At 42.0% G+C, this 24,139-nt stretch overlaps 1 protein-coding gene across 1 annotated transcript in view; it reads left to right on the forward strand.

Annotated features, from left to right (window-relative positions):
• The window catches only part of mrtfba (myocardin related transcription factor Ba), a gene marked incomplete at its 5' end in the record, with an annotated part of 34,947 nt that extends 26,365 nt beyond the window's left edge, over positions 1-8,582 (forward strand). Inside the window, 2 exons of the mRNA XM_084142291.1 lie at positions 1,989-2,049; positions 2,245-8,582. Coding sequence (XP_083998417.1) covers positions 1,989-2,049; positions 2,245-2,744 — 561 coding nt within the window. The 3' untranslated portion in view covers positions 2,745-8,582. The remainder of the gene's footprint in view (positions 1-1,988; positions 2,050-2,244) is intronic.
• Between the last annotated feature and the right edge of the window lie 15,557 nt (positions 8,583-24,139).

The raw sequence follows: 24,139 nt of genomic DNA on the forward strand, positions 1-24,139 counted from the left end.
AACTCCCTCCAAAGATTTTCTATGGGGTTGAGATCTGGAGACTGGCTAGGCCACTGGTGCAGGTCTACAATTTTGTTTCTGGTGTCCTTTGACAGCTCTTTGGTCTTGGCTGTAGTGGAGTTTGGAGTGTGACTGTTTGAGGTTGTGGACAGGTGTCTTTTATACTGATAACAAGTTCAAACAGGTGCCATTAATACAGGTAACGAGTGGAGGACAGAGGAGCCTCTTAAAGAAGAAGTTACAGGTCTGTGAGAGCCAGAAATCTTGCTTGTTTGTAGGTGACCAAATTCCTTATTTTCCACCATAATTTGCAAATAAATTCATTAAAAATCCTACAATGTGATTTTCTGGAGAAAAAAAATCTTAATTTGTCTTTCATAGTTGACGTGTACCTATGATGAAATTTACAGGCCTCTCTCATCTTTTTAAGTGGGAGAACTTGCACAATTGGTGGCTGACTAAATACTTTTTTTCCCCACTGTATGTCACGCAATAAAATACAAATTAATTATTTAAAAATCATACAATGTGATTTTCTGGATTTTTGTTTTAGATTCTGTCGCTCACAGTTGAAGTGTACCTATGATAAAAATTACAGACCTCTACATGCTTTGTAAGTAAGAAAACCTGCAAAATCGGCAGTGTATCAAATACTTGTTCTCCTCACTGTGTGTATATATATATATATATATATATATATATGTCCTAGCCTACCTCTTTCAGGTAATACATTCAATGCAGGATTAGCCGTATATTTAGGTAATTAATGATGGGTTATGCATAATAAGCTACTAATTTACATGGACCTGTGATCCGCTGGCCTCTCTGTAAAAAAGGCTCCTTAGCTCTTGGAGTCCCATGCAGGAAAAGCTAGACAATAATTTTTTTTGAATTTCTTATACCAATAGACTATTCGAAGAGGGACGCAAGCTCTTGTTTGCTGAATGTTAAATACAGCAGCTAATAGAACTCACTGGTAGTTTGAAAGAAGAGCGAACGTGTGATGGCGGTAGGCTATAGCAGTTATATATTCAGACCCATAACCATTCAGTCTTCGTGAAAAGAAGTGAAAGCCTTCTACATCTAATTCTAGTCCTATATTATTCAAGGATGTCATTAGAATGATTAAGATAAGGACAATTAAACTTTATTTAATTTAACTGTTGAAAGCGATGAAGGAATGAAGCAACACTAAAGAGACAAAGAGGAGGTAGGCTAATAATATTTGTGGAAATATTATGAAAATTGTAAATCAAATTTGCTAGCCTATACATGTGACTTCATAGGCCGCATGTGCTGCACCAGAATTGCATGTTCTCTTCTGCTTCATAATGGTTTGAACAATGTGCGTAATTCCATTCCATATAATACAGGATAATACAATACAGTACAGTAATACAGTTCACACTCAAAAAGATTAGTCTTGTTTCATTTATTTACCCGAGAGAGCATATAGCTAGCTACATCTATGTGCTTTTATGTTTTTCTGTCGTGCGTAATGTGCAGTAGCTATGTATTGGATAACGGCACAATCATTTGTTTTTTTGGGGGCTTGGGCTCATTAAATGTATTTAATCAGGCTCAGGTTGCATAAGGTTTGAATTTTCAATCAAAGCTCTAATCAAATGCAGACATAGGCCTATTTATATGTTCTATATTGCTTTTGAATGACACTTCTGGTTTTGGCTGGAAATACCAGGTTACCTGGGAGAAAAGGTATTTATTCTCGGGATTAAACATTTTTTATATCCTGGAAAATATTCAACCCTAGTGACCATAGACAGACAGACACACACACACACACACAGACAGACAGACAGACACACACACCGACACACACAGACAGACACACACAGTAACACACACATTCACAAATGTATGATGTGCGCTCTCCCAAGTCCTGAAGGACTGTAATGCTATTGGTCACACCCGAGAGACTGTCATGTTATTGGTTATGCATCTCCACCCTCTTATTGGCTCTTTCTCAGGTTTCCATGGCAACCAGCCAGCAGATGGATGACCTGTTTGACATCCTGATTCAGAGTGGAGGTGAGAACTCATAGCATAAAGAAACGTTTACACCTTTAGCTCCTTGTCCTAACCCTGAAGGGACTGACTGAGTTACGACGATCTGGTCTTTTTCATATCTGCAAGCAATGATAAGGTTGGAGTTTCTTTTCAGCCTGTGTTATAATACAGGTGAATAATCTTTGCTATCCTATTCCTGCCTCTTCTCTCCTCCAGAGATCACTCCGTTCATCCAGCAGGACCTGCCTTCTCTAAGTACTAAGACTGTCCCTGTCACAGCCAACATCTCTACCCTCCCTGTCAACACCGCCCTGTCCAGACCCCCTCCACAGATCCAGGTAGCTCCCCCTCACATCCCTCCCTTCGACCCCCTGCCCCTCCCCAGCCTGGCCTCCGACAACCAGCTGGAGGCTTTCCTGGAGGGGACTCTGAACTACCCGTCCCCAACCACGGACCCCCGCACTCTAGGTCTGATCGAGGAGCTGCAGTCCCAGCTCCTGGATCAACCCTACTCCCCCATGGACACCTCGGCGCTGTCCTTCTGCGACTCCACATCTCCCCTTTCCTCCCTCAACATGGGCCTGTCCGACACAGTCCTGGACAACATGGAGTGGCTGGACCTAAGCATGCCGCCCGACCCCGCGGGGGGGCTCACGCCCCTGGAGATTCCTTCAGACTTCCTGGATACACACGACCTGCAGCTGCACTGGGACTGAGGGAGAAGGACAAGGAGATGGATGGAGTGAGGAAGGAAGAGGAGGAGTGATGTAGGGATAGAGGGACTCAAGGTAACAAATGCAGACCTTGTAAGTAAGGTTAGTCCTCCTTGTGTAGTTGAAAGTTTTAACAAATAATTGTATTTTTTCTATGCCATATTATAAGATTAGCCAGCTGGTGATGGGGGCATTGGATGTTTCATAATAGAGTACTGGGACCAGAGCCAAATGAACAAGGAGGCAGACGGTATGTAAATATCCTGTAAATGACAGTTATTGGAACCAGAACAAGGTTAGGTGTTCCCTCAGCCCTGCTGGAGTTTTTATTGGGTTGGGCAAAGCTTTCCCTATACGACACATGGTAGTCAGTCTTATGGTGTTCCGCTTTCCTTGCAGTGAACACGAGGATGTGTTAACTTAGCATGCGTTTCACATCAGTCATACTACAGGGTCTGGATCTACAGCCATTGCATGCTGCTGTGCCATACAGTCAGTATGAGAATGTGGTTTGTTTATTACAGATCTGTTGTGCATAAGCCACGACAAACAGCATAACTGACAGAAGTAAAACTGACAGAGTACAAGGCTGTTTTTGTTTTGTTGCGACATAGCTATATTTGGTATTGGGACATAGCTACATATTGTATTGGATGAGACTGTTTTTTCCTGAACAAAACAGACACTATGGTCAGTTTGACTATTTAAGCAATTAACTGAACTGACGCTGAGAACAAAGACTCACTCCTATTGGATGAGGAGGGGTGGACTCCTCCCACTCTGAGCTATGCACTAAGGAGGCGGGCCTTACACCTGCACCTCACACAAGGAAATCTGAATCACGGATAAAGATTTTAATGAACCGTTTATTGAAATGATGTCGATCCACGTGTTGGTTATCTTTGTGTACTTTCAGTTCAAGTAAGTCCCAAGTTGATCCATCTGAATGAAAATGGAGACTTTACATTGTTGGCAGCTTTATCTTCTGAAAGACAACTGACGTATCTGTGGCAAGGGAACAAATATGGTATCACACAGGTACACTACATAGAGGTTAATGTGTGTATACTTACTGTATGCTAGCCTGGTCCCAAGTCTGTTTGTGCTCATTGTCAAGCCAAACATGTTTGACATGACATTGAGTGACAAGGAGTTGGCATGATAGCCTGAGTGCCAGTTGTTTTGTACTAACTGTATGCTATGGTGTTTGACATGTTTTAATGTGGCTGCATGACCTCTGGCGGAAAGAGGTGCTATACTGTCTGTCCTGAAATCTGTCTGTCAATTCTCTGCATTTGTCTCTGTGTGTCTGTCACTGTATATCTGTGGTTCTTTCTCTGTGAGAAAGTATGCATGTGTCTGTTAGTACGTGTGTCTGTGTGTGTCCTTTCTGTGTGTCTCTGTCTTGTTGAATGCAGGTTTTAATGTGTGATATCGGGCTATATTTGTCTGTTACTTTGAGTCATCTTTATTTTTATAAGACAAATGATCAACTTTTACAGGCTGAGTTTTCAAAAGGATTGTCTCACAGAAAAGCTTTGTATGACTGTTCCATCTGTCCTGTTTGGTTTGTGTTATGTGGTCAAAACGCACAGTAAACACCCACAGTGGTGTGACCAACAGAGTTAAACTAAGAGGGACTAAATGTAGATGCTGGTATTGCCATTCCATTTGGTGGATGAATTTGATGGTGAAGATGATGATTATAGGTACAGTTGAAGTCGGATGTTTGCATACACTTAGGTTGAAGTCATTAAAACAAGTTTTTGAACCACTCCACAAATGTCTTGTTAACAAACTATAGTTTTGGCAAGCCGGTTAGGACATCTACTTTGTGCATGACACAAGTAATTTTTCCAACTATTGTTTACAGACAGATTATTTCACTTATAATACACTGTATCACAATTCCAGTGGGTCAGAAGTTTACATAGATTAAGTTGACTGTGCCTTTAAACAACTTGGAAAATTCCAGAAAATGATGTCATGGCTTTAGAAGCTTCTGATAGGCTAATTGACATCATTTGAGTCAATCGGAGGTGTACCTGTGGATGTATTTCAAGGCCTATACAAGTCTGGTTCACCCTTGGGAGCAATTTCCAAACGCCCGAAGGTACCACGTTCATCTGTACAAACAATAGTACGCAAGTATAAACACCATGGGACCACGCAGCTATCATACCGCTCAGGAAGGAGACGCGTTCTGTCTCCTAGAGATGAACGTACTTTGGTGCGAAATGTGCAAATCAATCCCAGAACAACAGCAAAGGGCCTTGTGAAGATGCTGGAGAAAACAGGTACAAAAGTAACTATATACACAGTAAAACAAGTCCTATATCGACATAACCTGAATGGCCGCTCAGCAAGGAAGAAGCCACTGCTCCAAAACCGCCATAAAAAAGCCGGACTACGGTTTGCAACTTCACATGGGGACAAAGATCGTACTTTTTGGAGAAATGTCCTCTTGTCTGATGAAACACAAATATAACTGTTTGCCATAATGACCTTCGTTATGTTTGGAGGAAAAATGGGGGGCTTGCAAGCTGAAGAACACCATTCCAACCGTTAAGCACGGGGTGGCAGCATCATGCTGTGGGGGTGCTTTGCTGCAGGAGGGACTGGTGCACTTCACAAAATAGATGGCATCATGAGGAAGGAAAATTATGTGGATATATTGAAACAACATCTCAAGACATCAGTCAGGAAGTTAAAGCTTGGTCGCAAATGGGTCTTCCAAATGGACAATGACCCCAAGCATACTTCCAAAGTTGTTGCAAAATGGCTTAAGGACAACAAAGTCAAGGTGTTGGAGTGACCATCACGAAGCCCTGACCTCAATCCTATAGAACATTTGACTCCGTTACACCAGCTCTGTCAGGAGGAATGGGCCAAAATTCACCCAACTTATTGTGGGAAGCTTGTGGAAGGCTACCCGAAACGTTTGACCCAAGTTAAACAATTTAAAGGCAATGCTACCAAATACTAATTGAGTGTATGTAAACTTCTTGTCACGATCGTCAGGAACAGATGAGGACCAAGGCGCAGCGTTGCAGGCAAACATACTCTTTTATAGAGCGAAACGCGATCAAAACAACAAAGACGGTAACGTGACAGTACACGGTCAAACACAACCAACTTGAAACAAGAACCCACAAAAACAAAGGAAAAACCGACAGTTTAAATATGGCTCCCAATCAGAGACAACCAGCAAACAGCTGACACTCGTTGCCTCTGATTGGGAGTCACTCAGGCCAACATAGAAATAGGGAACATAGATCTACACACCCTGGCTCAACATAACAGTGTCCCCAGAGCCAGGGCGTGACACTTCTGAACCACTGGGAATGTGATAAAAGAAAGAAAAGCTGAAATAAATCATTCTCTCTACTATTATTCTGACATTTCACATTCTTAAAATAAAGTGGTGATCCTAACTGACCTAAGACAGGGAATTTTTACTAGGATTAAATGTCAGGAATTGTGAAAAACTGAGTTTCAATGTATTTGGCTAAGGTGTATGTAAACTTCCGACTTCAACTGTATAATACCTTTTTAAATGTGCATTGTGTAGTTCTACCTGGCATATCATGTCAAACGAGTTTGTAATATTCAGCATCTCAATCCAAATATTATTCTGATCAATATTGTATAGAACTAATACGGTCATACTTTATAGAATATCATGGCTTTATTTTTATGTTTGAACAATCATTCTTATCCAACAAGTCAAACACTAAGGAAAACCTATAGGCAGGTAATATTGCCAAATACTGTATCATTAGGAACCAAATGCTTGTAACTGTGGTTTAGGGCTATCAAGGAATTATTTGTTTTTCAATTGTTACCAAAAAAGGCAGTGAAACATTGGTGAATATCTATTGTTGACACTAAAAATTGTATTTATCAAATTGTTGTGTTACAAAATCAATCGTCTTTTCTATATATACGCAAGAGGAAGATTACTGTATATGTTTTTTACCACTCATGCCAGAAATATATGGCCAAATGCATCAATATACATGGCTATGCTGTAAATGTGACAGTTGGATTCTAAAACATTTTGATTCTGAATCATGTCAAACCTGTGTACAGCTACTGTTAATAGGATGTTAGTGAAGCAATAAGACCATAGCCTTACACTTACAGGACTGGTGCATTTGTATTGTCAGTACCTTATAACAAGATGTCACAGTACAGCAGATTCAACTTCAGCACTTCATCATGTTGATCATTGCAAGCAAATAATATTGATTTGGGCCTACCTAATTCAGTGACTTCTGTACGGTACTGTCTCACGCTCAACCCTGGTTCTTTGTCTGAAATGTAACTACACTGAACTAAAGTATAAACGTAACATGCAACATTTTCAAAGATTTTACTGAGTAACAGTTCATATAAGGAAATCAGTCAATTGAAATAAATAAATTAGTCCCTAATCTATGGATTTCACATGACTGGGAATACAGATATGCATCTGTTGGTCACATATACTTAAAAAAAATTAAAGTATGGATCAGAAAACCAGTCAGTATCTGGTGTGACCACCATTTGCCTCAGGCAGCGCGACACATCTCCTTCACATAGAGTTGATCAGGCTGTTGATTGTGGCCTGTGGAATGTTGTCCCACTCTTCTTCAATGGCTGTGCAAAGTTGCTGGATATTGGCGGGAACTGGAACACGCTGTCATACACGTCGATCCAGAGCATCCCAAACATGCTCAAAGGGTGACATGTCTGAGGATGCAGGCCATGGAGGAACTGGGACATTTTCAGCTTCCAGGAATTGTGTACAGATCTTTCCGACATGGGGCCATGCATTATCATGCTGAAACATAAGGTGATGGCGGCGGATGAATGGCACGACAATGGGCCTCAGGATCTAGTCACGGTATCTGTGTGCATTCAAATTGCACACAGATACCGTTGACGCCAAACAGGGTACAGTTGAAACCGGGATTCCTCCGTGAAAAGCACACTTCTCCAGCGTGCCAGTGGCCATCGAGGGTGAGCATTTGCCCACTGAAGTCTTTTACGACGCCGAACTGCAGTCAGGTCAAGACTCTGGTGAGGACGACGAGCACGCAGATGAGCTTCCCTGAGACGATTTATGACAGTTTGTTCAGAAATTCTTTGGTTGTGCAGATCCACAATTTCATCAGCTGTCTGGTTGGCTGGATGTGAAGGTCCTGTGCTGGCGTGGTTACACGTGGTCTGCGCTTGTGAGGCCGGTTGGACATACTGCCAAATTCTCTAAAACAACATTTAGGTGGCTTATGGCAGAGAAATTAACATTCCATTCTCTGACAACAGCCCTGGTGGACATTCCTGCAGTCAGCATGCCAATTGCACACTCCCTCAAAACTTGACTGCAAATTTCAGAGTGGCCTTTTATTGTCCCCCAGCACAAGATGCACCTGTGTAAACATGCTTTTTAATCAGCTTCTTGATATGCCACACCTGACAGATGGATTCATTATCAAGCAAAGGAGAAATGCTCACTAACACAAAATGAAAGAGATAAGCTTTTTGTGCGTATGGAATATTTCTGGGATATTTTATTTCAGCTCATGAATCATGGGACCAACACTTTATATGTTGCGTTTATATTTTTGTTCAGTGTAGTAAGACATCTGCCACTCAACCTCCCCACACACACTGTCAAGTCTCTGTCATCGTCTGTACGCCATACATATGTTTTGCACATTGTGTACACATTTATATATATATATGTCATGCATATTTTTATAAATGTGTAGCACATCCATAATATCTATTTTGTAAATAATACAAAAAAATATGTATATATGTACTGTATGGCTTTGTGTCAATAAAATGTGGTGCATTGTGAAAGTCTCTCCTAACATCTGCAGCTGGAGACCAGCGTTCACGTGGGGTTTGGTCCTGGGTTGCTGAGATTACGCTCACGTGGGGTTTGGTCCTGGGTTGCTGAGATTACGCTCACGTGGGGTTTGGTCCTGGGTTGCTGAGATTACGCTCACGTGGGGTTTGGTCCTGGGTTGCTGAGATTACGCTCACGTGGGGTTTGGTCCTGGGTTGCTGAGATTACGCTCACGTGGGGTTTGGTCCTGGGTTGCTGAGATTACGCTCACGTGGGGTTTGGTCCTGGGTTGCTGAGATTACGCTCACGTGGGGTTTGGTCCTGGGTTGCTGAGATTACGCTCACGTGGGGTTTGGTCCTGGGTTGCTGAGATTATTGTGAAAGTAAAGTTTTACTGTGAATATCTTTGAAATTATGTTAATCTGTCAAAACAAACACAGCATCATACTCCATTGTATAATTGTACTATGTAAAAGTAGTACACATTTGAGGCATTATTACATTTAGATTTGATGTTATGTAGTTCCACATGATCAATCAAAACACTTGAAAGGAAAATAGAAAATTGAGTCCACAGCATTTGCCAGGTTAATTCAGTTACGTTGACCTTTGCCACTGTAAAGAAAGAGGGAAGTAGAATATACAGGCCATTGTTGCTTTCTGGTAAATGTTTGCATGTGTTGTAGAGTCCTAGGTTGTTTTGTGGTAAATGGCTTACCATCAGTGCATCACCTGCTTTCCCTTTGACATTTGCATGACCAATGCATTGCTTAAGCTTCAATGATCTCGTTCTTATAAGGTATCTGGTGAGTATAAACATTTTCTCTCTTAAGAATACACAAAAATATGTTCTAAAGATAAGGAAGCAAGGAATGTAAAGGAATGTGGTATTTTCTTTCAGTATGAGTGCTATTCCAGTCCATCATTTTGGTCAGAAAGTCTTCTCAGGTTCTGTTGGTATCTGCACTGTTGATAGAACCAAAATGCTGTCACAGCTGGACACTGCTAGAGATTCCCAGTGATTTTAAGCATCTTCCTCCAATTTATTCACAGAGAGAAACTATCATCCCAACAACAGTCAATCTCCAATCACCCTCAAACTGTGATCATAACGCAGTACTGTACGGCATCGGCCACCAGGTGTCATTAGTGCGTTGTCCAGTCTTTCGCTTTCTCATGTCCCACAGTCCAGTCTAGGGATGTAGCTCAGTTGGTAGAGCATGGCGTTTGCAACGCCAGGGTTGTGAGTTCGATTCCCACGGGGGGCCAGTATGAAAAAAATATATATATACAAAAATAATGTATACACTCACTAACTGTAAGTCGCTCTGGATAAGAGCGTCTGCTAAATGACTAAAATGTAAAATAACGCCCATCCAACCACTCCATTCACTGTCCCTCTCTATCCAACACCAGAGAAACTGTAGCCAGTGATACAGTATCTGTAGAAGTACCATTCTGTCCTCACATCCGTTCTGCTGTGTAGATGTTGCTGTGACACTCAGGGCATCGATGTCTGACGTCCTTTAGGTTGTCCAAGCAGAAGGGGATGAGACAGCACCCAGCCACACACCTGGCAGAGAGGGTTTATACAGTATTGTAAACTGGGTGGTTCGAGCTCTGGGTGGTTCGAGCTATACCACGGATATGACAAAACATTTATTTTTACTGTTCTAATTATGTTGGTAACCAGTTTATAATAGCAATAAGGCACCTCGGGCCTTATTACTTAATTATGACAGACAAAAGTAAGAACACATCTGGTTTCTACTTATCTGGGTGTAGGATAAAGTTGCCCCTAGACTTTGATCCAAGGTCAGATGTTTTAGAGTAGGAGTGCTGACTTAGGATCAGTTTTGCCTTTTTAGATCACAATGAATAAGACTACATGAATAGGGGGCAGCAGTTCCTAAATCAGCACTCCTACTCTGTGACGTTTGATACTAGAACTTGTCTGACAGGACTCACCCTAACATGCTGGACACAAAGCATAGCATATAGGCTGCCCCGCCTATTTTGCGATACGTTTCCGTGGTGATGACCTGCTCGCAGAAAGGGCATTGGACGATCGCTGGGTCACTATTGAGTTTCTCCACCTCCACTATGGCTTCTGGAGGAGAGGAGAAAACAGGCATTGTCGTCTCCATCTATGCTCATCTGGACATACTGTAGATGGAGAAATGACAAGTACTGTAGAGCTTATGTCAGAGCTTGACACATTATCGGAGTATCTCATGTATCTACTCTACCTAAATGTTTATCCTACCAATGCTCACACACACATACCTGGCGCAGCAGGAGGTGTAGCCTGTAGTGTATATTGTGTCATGTCCTTTGGTGTGTTACAAGGTAGGACATACACTCCATTATAGGGGGCCATGAGTTCCTCTGTATAGTCTGTAAAGATGAAAGGCATGTAAAAACAAATGTGTGCTCAGTGATGAGGAAATAAAGGTATGAAGCATCCTATTGACTTCTATCCAAACATGAATGGAAAGCAAAAATCAATAGTTGTTAGATTAGTTTTTACGGACAGGACAAATATCTCTGCTGCACTGTAGGCTCAAACAAACAATCAATCAAGCTTAAAATATCTAGGATAAGGCAGCTTGTTTCAAAATGTATTTGCTGTGTACAGGACAGGTATAGTGAGCAGGTGTCTACCTGACAGTGGCTTGTGTTCAGGCCCAGTGTTGTCTGTCTGTATCTGTAGTAGCTCCTGTTCTCTTTCCACCAAATCATGTAGCTCCTGTTCTATGGCCTCCAGCTCTTTAGGCTCAGACTCCTCTGGGAAAGAGACTGTAGGGGACAGAGCTGGGAGACAGAGGAAGATATGGTTGAAAAGCTTTGGGATTGCTTCAGAACACAAGAAACCAACACTGCTTTTCAATGCCTCAATAAGTAGGGGAGACTGGGATTGGTTGTCTCCAGGGGATGGTTGTCACAGTGCTAGTTACTCACAATCGAAATGGCACTGTCTAGTATTTCAACCTGGACTCAAGGGTACACGTAACATAGTAAATGTAAATCCGTGACACTCCAATTAGTATGATATGTTATGTTTCGTATGGTATGTATTAATTAAGTGGATGTCCATCATCAATTTTGTATATGTTACGAATTTCAATTCGTACAATATGTTACAAATTTGCTAAACTTATGTTACGAATTTCAATATGTTGTCGCAAACGTTTACAAGGTGGCTAACGTTAGTTAGGCTAGGGGTTAGGGTTAAGGTTAGGGTCAGGGGTTAGTTAAAGGGTTAAGGTAAGCTAAAATGCAAAGTTGCAAATGAGCTAAAGCTGTCCGTGATGAGAATCGAACACGCAACCTTTGGGTTGCTAGACGTTCTAACCAACCAACCAACCGCCCTACTTTCATATTTGCCTAAAGTACCTTCTGTCTTATGTAACCATACCAAATGTAACATATCATACTAATTTGAGTGCCCGGATTTATCTTTACTATGTTACGTCTGGTCTATGAGACCAGGCCGAATATTTTTAAGGTTAAAATGTGTGAATTCTTTGAAAGAATGCGTCATGTCTGCAATGGGCGTGAGGTGAAATGTGTATATTTTGGGATGTGAGCACTGTTTGTTTGTTTGACCTGACGAAGATCCATTTTGGTTCGAAACATTGTCAATAAAGCGGTGAATTCGAAGCTTTAACAGTGTGTGGGCCTTCTTGTTCTATACTATTATTCTTCACCTATGACCACAAACTTTTCTTTGAAAGAACTCATCCACTTGGTCAATTCATGTCAGCATGACAAAACACTGAGGTGAGAAGAATGTATGTGTTTCGCATAGGTTAAAGCAATATATATATATATACAGTACACTATATATACAAAATATGTGGACACCCCTTCAAAAAGTGGATTCGGCTATTTCAGCCACACCCGTCGCTGACAGGTGTATAAAATCGAGCACACAGCCATGCAATCTCCATAGACAAACATTGGCAGTAGAATGGCCTTACTGAAGAGCTCAGTGACTTTCAACGTGGCACCGTCATAGGACGCCACCTTCCCAACAAGTCAGTTCATCAAATTTCTGCCCTGCTAGAGCTGCCCCGGTCAACTGTAAGTGAAGTGGAAACGTCTAGGAGCAACAACGGCTCAGCAGCGATGTGAATGGGACCTCCGAGTGCTGAAGCGCTTAGCACGTAAAAATCGTCTGTCCTCGGTTGCAAAACACACTACCGAGTTCCAAACTGCCTCTGGAAGCAACATCAGCACAAGTACTGTACGTCAGAAGCTTCATCAAATGGGTTTCCATGGCTGAGCAGCCACACAAGCGTAAGATCACCATGCACAATGCCAAGTGTCGGCTGGAGTGGTGTAAAGCTCGCCGCCATTGGACTCTGGAGCAGTGGAAACGCGATCTCTTGAGTGAAGAATCACGCTTCACCATCTGGCAGTCCGACGGACAAATCTGGGTTTGGCGGATGCCAGGAGAACGCTACCTGCCCCAATACATTGTGCCAACTGTAAAGTTTGGTAGAGGAGGAATAATGGTCTGGGGCTGTTTTTCATGGTTTGGGCTAGGCCCCTTAGTTCCAGTGAAGGGAAATCTTAATGCTACAGCATACAATGACATTCTAGACAATTCTGTGCTTCCAACTTTGTGCCAACAGTTTGGGGAAGGCCCTTTCCTGTTTCAGCATGACAATGCCCCCGTGCGCAAAGCGATGTCCATACAGAAATGGTTTGATGAGGTCTGTGTGGAAGAACTAGACTGGCCTGCACAGAGCCCTGACCTCAAACCTATCGAACACCTTTGGGATGAATTGGAACGCCGACTGCGAGCCAGGGCTAATCGCCCAACACCAGTGCTCGACCTCACTAATGCTCTTGTGGCTGAATGGAAGCAAGTCCCCGCAGCAATGTTCCAACATCTAGTGGAAAGCCTTCCCAGAAGAGTGGAGGCTGTTATATCAGCAAAGGGGGGACCAACTTCATATTAATGTCCATGATTTTGGAATGACATGTTTGACAGAGCAGGTGTCCACATACTTTTGGTCATGTGTGTGTGTGTGTGTGTGTGTGTGTGTGTGTGTGTGTGTGTGTGTGTGTGTGTGTGTGTGTATATATTGAACAAAAATATAAACACAACATGCAACAATTAACGATTTTACTGAGTTACAGTTCAGATAAGGAAATCAGTCAATTTAAATAAATAAATTAGGCCCTAATCTATGGATTTCACATGAATGGGCAGGGGCGCTGCCATTGTTGGGCCTGGGAAGGCATAGGCCCACCCACTGGGGAGCCAGGCCCAGCCAATCAGAATGAGTTTTTCTCCACGAAAGGGCATTATTACAGACAAAAATACTTTCATCAGCTGTTCGGGTGGCTGGTCTCTGACGATCCCGCAGGTGAAGAAGCCGGATGTGGAGGTCCTGGGCTTGCGTGGTCTGCGGTTGTGAGGCCGGTTGGACATACTGCCTATTTCTCTAAAACAACATTGGAGGTGGCTTATGGTAGAGGAATGAACATTCAATTATCTTGCAACGGCTCTGGTGGACATTCCTGCAGTCATTATGCCAATTGCATGCTCCCTCAACTTGAGACATCTGTGGCATTGTATTGTGTGACACAACTGCACATTTTAGTGGCCTATTATTGTCCCCAGCACAAGGTGCACCTGTGTAATGATCATGCTGTTTAATCAGCTTCTTGATATGCCACACCTGTCAGGTGGATGGATTATCTTGGCAAAGGAGAAATGCTCAAGAACATGGATGTAAACATATTTGTGCACAACATTTGAGAGAAAGAATGGTTTTGTGCGTTTGGAAAATTTCTGGGATCTTTTATTTCAGCTCATGAAACATCGGACGAACTCTTTACAAGTTGCGTTTATATTTTTGTTAAGTATATATTGCTTAATTTCCTGTTACAAATGAATAAGCTACTAGTGACAACCAACAACATACTGTGTGAAATCCAACCCCACAACAGGGCTGGTTGTCACAAGTGGACAGAGTGTGTTTGATGGCTTTTAACTCCATGTTGGAATAAGATATGAGGATGAAATATGTCCCCATTTAAACCCAATACCTTGGTCTTTGTCCTAATATTGAAAATTGTCTTGTAAGATATACTGGTCCTGAGAAATACACAAGTAAAAAGTCTGACAACCAACCCCGGTTTCCTTGTATGGTTATTATTTTTGTGTATGCACACATGCATGTGTGTGCTGTCTGTCTGTCTGTGTTTGATTCCCCCATAGCCCCACTATTATGATTGCCTTGACCAGACCACTCACCTTCTCTTTCTTTTCTCTTGTTTCTGAACTGCTGCATCTTCAGCAGCATGATCCGCCGGTTGTGGAGCAGCTGCCTCCGGAAGGTGATGAAGGCCAGCTCAGAGGACACCCTACCCAGGTCTGCGGAGACCTGGTTGGGCTCGGAGGAGATGCTCTCAGCTTCTATGGAGAGCTTCTCTGGGTCTTCAGAGATTGTCTCTACCTGCTCTGTGTCAGGCTGCCAGTCTACCCCTGATCCAGCTGATGAAAGGAACTCTGGGTCCTGAGTAGAAAAACTCTCCTCCATTTCCATTCTTTAAAGAAGTTTCACTGTTGCTCCATTGATTTAAGAAGAGAATGCTTGGCTGCTCCAAGATGGAAAAAGACCTGAGGTTCTTCTAACTAACAGATTGAACTGACCTCTGTTAGCTGGTTCTTTTACTTCTCTGGGGCGTCACCTATCAGCTTATGAAGGGCTAAACATAGGCTTTCATGCATTTGCATGTTTTAGTACCCCTGATGACAACAAACCGTTCCAGTGCAGATGGTGCATGGGCACCTGTTTTGAATAGCTGCATGCACACAACCAAATGAGACAAGCGTCGTCACAGAAACCACTTTATGTCACCCCCCCAAAATTTTACGCTTTCCCTGGATGCCACTAGTCTTGCTGAATTTACAATTTAATCTCTCATTTACATTTTTTAAGTCACTCCAACAAAACGATTGAGCTACGATGTAATATTTTGTCATTTAGAAAAGGTTATATATACAGTGTGTGTGTGTGGATATGGATATATATATATATATATATATGTGTGTGTGTGTGTGTGTGTGTGTGTATACAGTGAGGGGAAAAAAGTATTTGATCCCCTGCTGATTTTGTACGTTTGCCCACTGACAAAGAAATGATCAGTCTATAATTTTAATAGTAGGTTTATTTGAACAGTGAGAGACAGAATAACAACAAAAACATCCAGAAAAACACATTATAAATTGATTTGCATTTTAATGAGGGAAATAAGTATTTTACCCCCTCTCAATCAGAAAGATTTCTGGCTCACAGGTGTCTTTTATACAGGTAATGAGCTGAGATTAGGAGCACACTCTTAAAGGGAGTGCTCCTAATCTCAGTTTGTTACCTGTATAAAAGACACCTGTCCACAGAAGCAATCAATAAATCAGATTCCAAACTCTCCACCATGGCCAAGACCAAAGAGCTTATTGTCATGGACAAGATTTTAGACCTACACAAGGCTGGAATGGGCTACAAGACCATCGCCAAGCAGTTTGGTGAGAAGGTGACAACAGTTGGTGCGATTATTCGCAAATGGAAGAAACACAAAAGAACTGTCAATCTCCCTCAGCCTGGGGCTCCATGCAAGATCTCACCTCGTGGAGTTGCAATGATCATGAGAACGGTGAGGAATCAGCCCAGAACTACACGGGAGGATCTTGTCAATGATCTCAAGGCAGCTGGGACCATAGTCACCAAGAAAACAATTGGTAACACACTACGCCATGAAGGACTGAAATCCTACAGCGCCCGCAAGGTCCCCCTGCTCAAGAAAGTACATATACAGGCCCGTCTGAAGTTTGCCAATGAACATCTAAATGATTCAGAGGAGAACTGGGTGAAAGTGTTGTGGTCAGATGAGTCCAAAATCAAGGTCTTTGGCATCAACTCAACTCGCCGTGTTTGGAGGAGGAGGAATGCTGCCTATGACCCCAAGAACACCATCCCCACCGTCAAACATGGAGGTGGAAACATTATGCTTTGGGGGTGTTTTTCTGCTAAGGGGTCAGGACAACTTCACCACATCAAAGGGACGATGGACGGGGCCATGTACCGTCAAATCTTGGGTGAAAACCTCCTTCCCTCAGCCAGGGCATTGAAAATGGGTAGTGGATGGGTATTCCAGCATGACAATGACCCGAAACACACGGCCAAGGCAACAAAGGAGTGGCTCAAGAAGAAGCACATTAAGGTCCTGGAGTGGCCTAGCCAGTCTCCAGACCTTAATCCCATAGAAAATCAACTGGATTCACCTGGTCAGTCTGTCATGAAAAGAGCAGGTGTTCCTAATGTTTTGTACACTCAGTGTACACTCCCATACCTTTAACCCAGGTATTTGAAAATGTTATTTTAAAGTGTTTGAAAATACTTTGGTTTTTACAAATAGCCATTCAAATACTCAAATTAAAGTGCTTGTTTTGGGCTGTGTATTTGAAAATACTCAAATACACAGAATAAGTATTTTAAATAACAAATACTCAAATAGATATGTATTTGAACCTAGGTCTCAAATACCCCTAATGTAGAGTAAACAATAAACATCATACTGTACCCAGTGAGACTGGCTCTGTTTGACCCCAGCCAGCCACCATAATCATAATCAAGTCAATAAAACATGCAGCCACTTTATCAGAATAGAACAGGAAGTGAGCTAATTCCATCTTGACCTATATTCACAATAATAACTACTGTACGCAACCTCCCATTCACATCACATTGCAACACAATCACCAGCTGCTTTAATCATATAAATCATTGTAACTGTAATCAGTTTATGCAGATAAGAATAGCAGTTGCTGTAACCTTATCGTGTTGGCCAAATTTATTTTTATTGAAGCCTCTTTCATAGTGGTATACAGTCGTGGTCAAAAGTTTTGAGAATGACACAAATATTGGTCTTCACAAAGTTCGCTGCTTCAGTGTTATGAGATATTTTTGTCAGATGTTACTATGGTATACTGAAGTATAATTACAAGCATTCCATAAGTGTCAAAGGCTTTTATTGACAATTACATTAAGTTTATGCAAAGAGTCAATATTTGCAGTGTTGACCCTTCTTTTTCAAGACCTCTGCAATCCGCCCTGGCATGCTGTCAATTAACTTCTGGGCCACATCCTGAATGATGGCAGCCCATTCTTGCATAATCAATGCTTGGAGTTTGTCAGAATTTGTGGGTTTTTGTTTGTCCACCCGCCTCTTGAGGATCGACCACAAGTTCTCAATGGGATTAAGGTCTGGGGAGTTTCCTGGCCATGGAACCAACATTTCGATGTTTTGTTCCCCGAGCCACTAAATTATCCATCATGCTGGAAAAGGCATTAGTCGTCACCAAACTGTTCTTGGATGGTTGGGAGAAGTTGCTCTCGGAGGATGTGTTGGTACCATTCTTTATTCATGGCTGTGTTCTTAAGCAGAATTTTGAGTGAGCCCACTCCCTTGGCTGAGAAGCAACCCCACACATGAATGGTCTCAGGATGCTTTACTGTTGGCATGACACAGGACTGATGGTAGCGCTCATCTTGTCTTCTCTGGACAAGGTGTTTTCCGGATGCTCCAAACAATCGGAAAGGGGATTCATCAGAGGAAATGACTTTACCCCAGTCCTCAGCAGTCCAATCCCTGTACCTTTTGCAGAATATCAGTCTGTCCCTGATGTTTTTCCTGGAGAGACGTGTCTTCTTTGCTGCCCTTCTTGACACCAGGCCATCCTCCAAAAGTCTTTGCCTCACTGTGCGTGCAGATGCACTCACACCTGCCTGCTGCCATTCCTGAGCAAGCTCTGCACTGGTGGTGCCCCGATCCCGCAGCTGAATCAACTTTAGGAGACGGTCCTGACGCTTGCTGGACTTTCTTGTGCGCCCTGACGCCTTCTTCACAACAATTGAACCTCTCTCCTTGAAGTTCTTGATGATTCAATAAATGGTTGATTTAGGTGCAATCTTACTAGCAGCAATATCCTTGCCTGTGAAGCCCTTTTTGTGCAAAGCAATGATGATGGCACGTGTTTCCTTGCAGGTAACCATGGTTAACAGAGGAAGAACAATGATTTCAAGCACCACCCTCCTTTTAAAGCTTCCAGTCTGTTATTCTAACTCAATCAGCATGACAGAGTGATCTCCAGCCTTGTCCTTGTCAACACTCTCACCTGTGTTAACGAAATAATCACTGACATGATGGCAGCTGGTCCTTTTGTGGCAGGGCTGAAATGCAGTGGAAATGTTTTTTGGGGATTAAGTTCATTTTCATGGCAAAGAGGGACTTTGCAATTAATTGCAATTCATCTGATCACTCTTCATGACATTCTGAAGTATATGCAAATTGCCATCATCAAAACTGAGGCAGCAGACTTTGTGAAAATTAGTATTTGTGTCATTCTCAAAACTTTTGACCAAGACTGTAGAGTTGGTGCCTTATGAGACTGTATATGCTGTGGTTATTATTGCCACCACTAGAGGGCAGCCTCTCATAGATGCCCATGTAGCCTGCGGCCTGTCATATTGAAGAGTTCTCTGGTATGACGTCTTCAGTAGAACAGATATCTGCGTTACCATGCCTCCTTCCCTCTGCCTTGCTGCATCATACAGAGATGGAATATTAACTACCAGACAAAGAGGTCTGTTCCACTTCTCTACTTCCTCCTTTTCTCTCCTCCCCCACACCTACTCTCAACTAATCCTCCTCATTCCTCCCTCTCTCTCTTGCTCACTCTCCCTCTCTTTCCAATTCTTCCTCCATTCTCTCTCCTCCTCTGACTTCATTCTCTCTCCATTCTCTTTCTCTCTCCCAGGTGTCATGAGGGATCCTAGTTCAGGTATCCTCCCACAGGGTGTCTACTAATCGCCATTCATTACCAACAATTACACACGCATGCATACACGCGCACACACACACAAAACATCTCTTCATGGGTGATATGTACTGCTGCTTGCTATACTCTCCTGTGAGATGTGACACAGATCGAGTGACAGACAGAGAGCATCCATGTCAGTGGTGCCAGCTGTCTCAGTGTTACCACCCATGGACAGTGGCATGTATTCATGGATGCCAAGGGAATCCAGGCTTCCCCAAAAATGTGACCAATAACAAATACAATTAGAAAATAATTTGTATTTAGTCTCTGTGTGTTTTCATAATTTTCCTCAATTCGCAAGTGGCTGAATCTCACCGGAGAAATCATCAGAGCGAAAGAAACAGCGCCCCTCTGTCTCAGTATGTGTAGCCCATGTATCTGATGCTGTCTTGAACAAAAGAGTATGACATGTTGCTTCTGTATCATTTGATTGATGCCAGAAAGTATTTGGCCTCCCTTAATAATTGTTTAAATGAAATAATTAGCCAATCAGCATTGGACTGAGCTCAACTGTGGGTTGTCCTGGCGCGGCCAGTTTGGATTCGGCTTCACACCAATCAAATCACATCCTGAGAAAAACATAATCATTGTCAGAAGAACATGTCTGTTTCATTGTTGCCCATGCGAGGAAGTTAGGCTAGCAAGCATTTTAGCTAGGTAGCCAACGAAAACGAAAACTAAAAGCGTACAGAGCCATAGACTGTTTTGCCGACATGGAAGAGAGGAGAACGGCATTGGAGTCCCCCAAATTGTTTTTACTTGCACGCACACACACACAGACAGAAAACAGTCCCATGGACAGCCACATGATATTTAGCAACATTGATTGGACAACATTATTTTAGGTGTCTTTACGTATGTTTTCAGTGTATTAAACTAAGAATATACACAGCGCATTTGGAAAATATTCAGACCCCTTGAATTGTTCCACATTTTGTTACGTGACAGCCTTATTCTAAAATGGATTCAATTGTTTTTTTCCCCTCATCAATCAACACACAATATCCCATAATGACAAAGCAAAAACTTGTTTTTATACATTTTTGCACAACTGAAATCACATTTACATAAGTATTCAGACCCTTTACTCAGTACTTTGAAGCACCTTTGGCAGCGATTACAGCCTCTGGTCTTCTTGGGTATGACGCTACAATCTTGGCACACCTGTATTTGGGGAGTTTCTCCCATTCTTCTCTGCAGATCCTCTCAAGCTCTGTCAGATTGGATGGGGAGCGTCGCTGCACAGCTATTTTCAGGTCTCTCCAGAGATCGGGTGCAAGTCCGGGCTCTGGCTGGGCCACTCAAGGACATTCAGATACTTGTCCCGAAGCCACTCCTGCGTTGTCTTGGCTGTGTGCTTAGGGTCGTTGTCCTGTTGAAAGGTGAACCTTGGCCCCAGTCTGAGGTCCTGAGTGCTCTGGAGCAGGATTTCATCAAGGATCTCTCTGTACTTTGCTCCGTTCATCTTTGCCTCGATCATGACTAGTCTCCCAGTCCCTGCTGCTGAAAAACATCCCCACAGCATGATGCTGCCACCACCATGCTTCACCGTAGGGATGGTGCCAGGTTTCCTCCAGATGTGACACTTGGCATTCAGGCCAAAGAGTTCAAACTTGGTTTCATCAGACCAGAGAATCTTGTTTCTCATGGTCTGTGAGTCTTTTGGTGCCTTTTGCAAAACTCCAAGCAGGCTGTCATGTGCCTTTTACTGAGGAGAGGCTTCCATTTGGCCACTCTACCATAAAGGCCTGATTGGTGGAGTGCTGCAGAGATGGTGGTCCTTCTGGAAGGTTCTCCCATCTCCACAGAGGAACTCTAGAGCTCTGTCAGAGTCACCATTGGGTTCTTGGTCACCTCCCTGACCAAGGCCCTCTCCCCAGATTTCTCAGTTTGGCCGGGCGGCCAGCTCTAGGAAGAGTCTTGGTGGTTCCAAACTTCTTCCATTGAAGAATGATGGAGGCCACTGTGTTCTTGGAGAACATCAATGCTGAAAATGTTTTGGTACGCTTACCCAGATCTGTGCCTCGTCACAATCTTGTCTCTGAGCTCTACGGACAATTCCTTTGACCTTGTGGCTTGGTTTTTGCTCCGACATGCACTGTCAACTGTGTGACCTTTTATAAAGACAGGCGTGTGCCTTTCCAAATCATGTCCAATCAATTGAATTTACCACAGGTGGACTCCAATCAAGTTGTAGAAACATCTCAAGGATGATCAATGGAAACAGGATGCACCTGAGCTCAGTTTCGAGTCTCATAGCAAAGGGTCTGAATACTAATGTAAAAAAGGCATTTCAGTTTAATTTTATTTATTTATTTGCAAACATTTCTAAAAACCTGTTTTTGCTTTGTCATTATGGGGTTTTGTGTGTAGATTGCTGAGGATTATTATTTTTATATCCATTTTAGAATAAGGCTGTAATGTAACAAAATCTGGAAAAAGTCAAGGGGTCTGAATACTTTCCAAAGGCACTATAGCTTTGTTGATTTGATGATATGTAAATGTTTACATTGAAATGGTGCTGGAATAGTGGAGGCAGTGCTCCTGTTGTCTTTGTGCTGACTTGCGGTAACTCCGTGGTTCTAAATCAGTAGTTGTTTAGTAAACTGTCAAAAATTAACTTGCTTGACCATGCTGCAGGTGATATAACTGTTTGTTACATGCAATATTTGCTTTCTGGACTTCACTGGACAGATGTTGCTTTCCGGTTTTGTGATGAAACAAACGTGTAGATTAATGTATTCCGCCACTATGTGTCTGTTGTCTTTTTGTTTTCTTTGGCTTATTGTAGGCTATATCACGGTGGCATATGAACTAATGGGTTATAGAGCAAACAACGCAATTATCACAACAGGTTATAATATGGCTTTTTTACTGGCTTGGCTTGGCTTCCCCAGTGATTTTACTCACGCACCAGGGAGGGACACACTAAACACATGGAGAAATAGTACACAAGCAGTATATAAATAGAATGTATACCAGTATGATAGGGTTAGTGTTGAGGTTAGGGTTGAGCTGGGATGTGGACATGAAGCTAGGGTTAGGGTTGAGGGTAGAGTTAGTGTTGAGTCAGGTTTTGGACATGAAGCTAGGGTTAGAATTGAGGCTAGGATGTGGACATGAAGTTAGGGTTAGTGTTGAGTCAGGATTTGGACATGAAGTTAGGGTTAGGGTTGAGGCTAGGATGTGGACATGAAGCTAGGGTTAGGACGACTAATAACCCCAACTCTAACCCATTAGACTGCAGATGTTGCATTGGGTCATTCCCTCTCAAAGGAGATGGTAATGATGTAATACAGTCATCGGGAAGATTGCATCATGGTTGGATTACGCCACAGAATTCTGTTCCTCTTCAGCCTTTGAGTTCTCATCAATAAACTCCTCTGTACGCAGTGTGTGTGTGTGTTCTCAATATTTGTCTGAATTAAAACATTGAGGCTACTTCCCATGTAGCACTGAGCAGCTGGCCTCTGGATGTGAGTAATGCCATGAGAATGAAAGAACTGACACAACATAAGAGACTCTCACAGCCACTAGTCACTCTTCTGCTTTCCTTTCTTTCTTTCTTTCTTTCTTTCTTTCTTTCTTTCTTTCTTTCTTTCTTTCTTTCTTTCTTTCTTTCTTTCTTTCTTTCTTTCTTTCTTTCTTTCTTTCTTTCTTTCTTTCTTTCTTTCTTTCTTTCTTTCTTTCTTTCTTTCTTTCTTTCTTTCTTTCTTTCTTTCTTTCTTTCTTTCTTTCTTTCTTTCTTTCTTTCTTTCTTTCTTTCTTTCTTTCTTTCTTCTTTCTTTCTTTCTTTCTTTCTTTCTTTCTTTCTTTCTTTCTTTCTTTCTTTCTTTCTTTCTTTCTTTCTTTCTTTCTTTCTTTCTTTCTTTCTTTCTTTCTTTCTTTCTTTCTTTCTTTCTTTCTTTCTTTCTTTCTTTCTTTCTTTCTTTCTTTCTTTCTTTCTTTCTTTCTTTCTTTCTTTCTTTCTTTCTTTCTTTCTTTCTTTCTTTCTTTCTTTCTTTCTTTCTTTCTTTCTTTCTTTCTTTCTTTCTTTCTTTCTTTCTTTCTTTCTTTCTTTCTTTCTTTCTTTCTTTCTTTCTTTCTTTCTTTCTTTCTTTCTTTCTTTCTTTCTTTCTTTCTTTCTTTCTTTCTTTCTTTCTTTCTTTCTTTCTTTCTTTCTTTCTTTCTTTCTTCTTTCTTTCTTTCTTTCTTTCTTTCTTTCTTTCTTTCTTTCTTTCTTTCTTTCTTTCTTTCTTTCTTTCTTTCTTTCTTTCTTTCTTTCTTTCTTTCTTTCTTTCTTTCTTTCTTTCTTTCTTTCTTTCTTTCTTTCTTTCTTTCTTTCTTTCTTTCTTTCTTTCTTTCTTTCTTTCTTTCTTTCCTTTTCCCCTCCTGCTGCAGCATATTCAGGACACAGAAGAGCAGCTGTCTCCCCTACGACACATATCATCACAGTAGGACATACTTGGTGTCGGATTAGTCCACTGCACCACAGACACACACACAAAAATCAAGAAATTTAATATCAGAACGAGCAATATCAGAATGAGCAATGTCAGGGTCCGGAATATAAATATATACAGTTGAAGTCGGAAGTTTACATACACCTTAGCCAAATACATTTAAACTCAGTTTTTCACAATTCCTGACATTTAATCCTAGTAAAAATTCCCTGTCTTA

Source organism: Coregonus lavaretus, assembly GCF_964263955.1.
Source record: "Coregonus lavaretus genome assembly, chromosome: 25".
Classification (NCBI taxonomy): Eukaryota; Metazoa; Chordata; class Actinopteri; order Salmoniformes; family Salmonidae; genus Coregonus; species Coregonus lavaretus.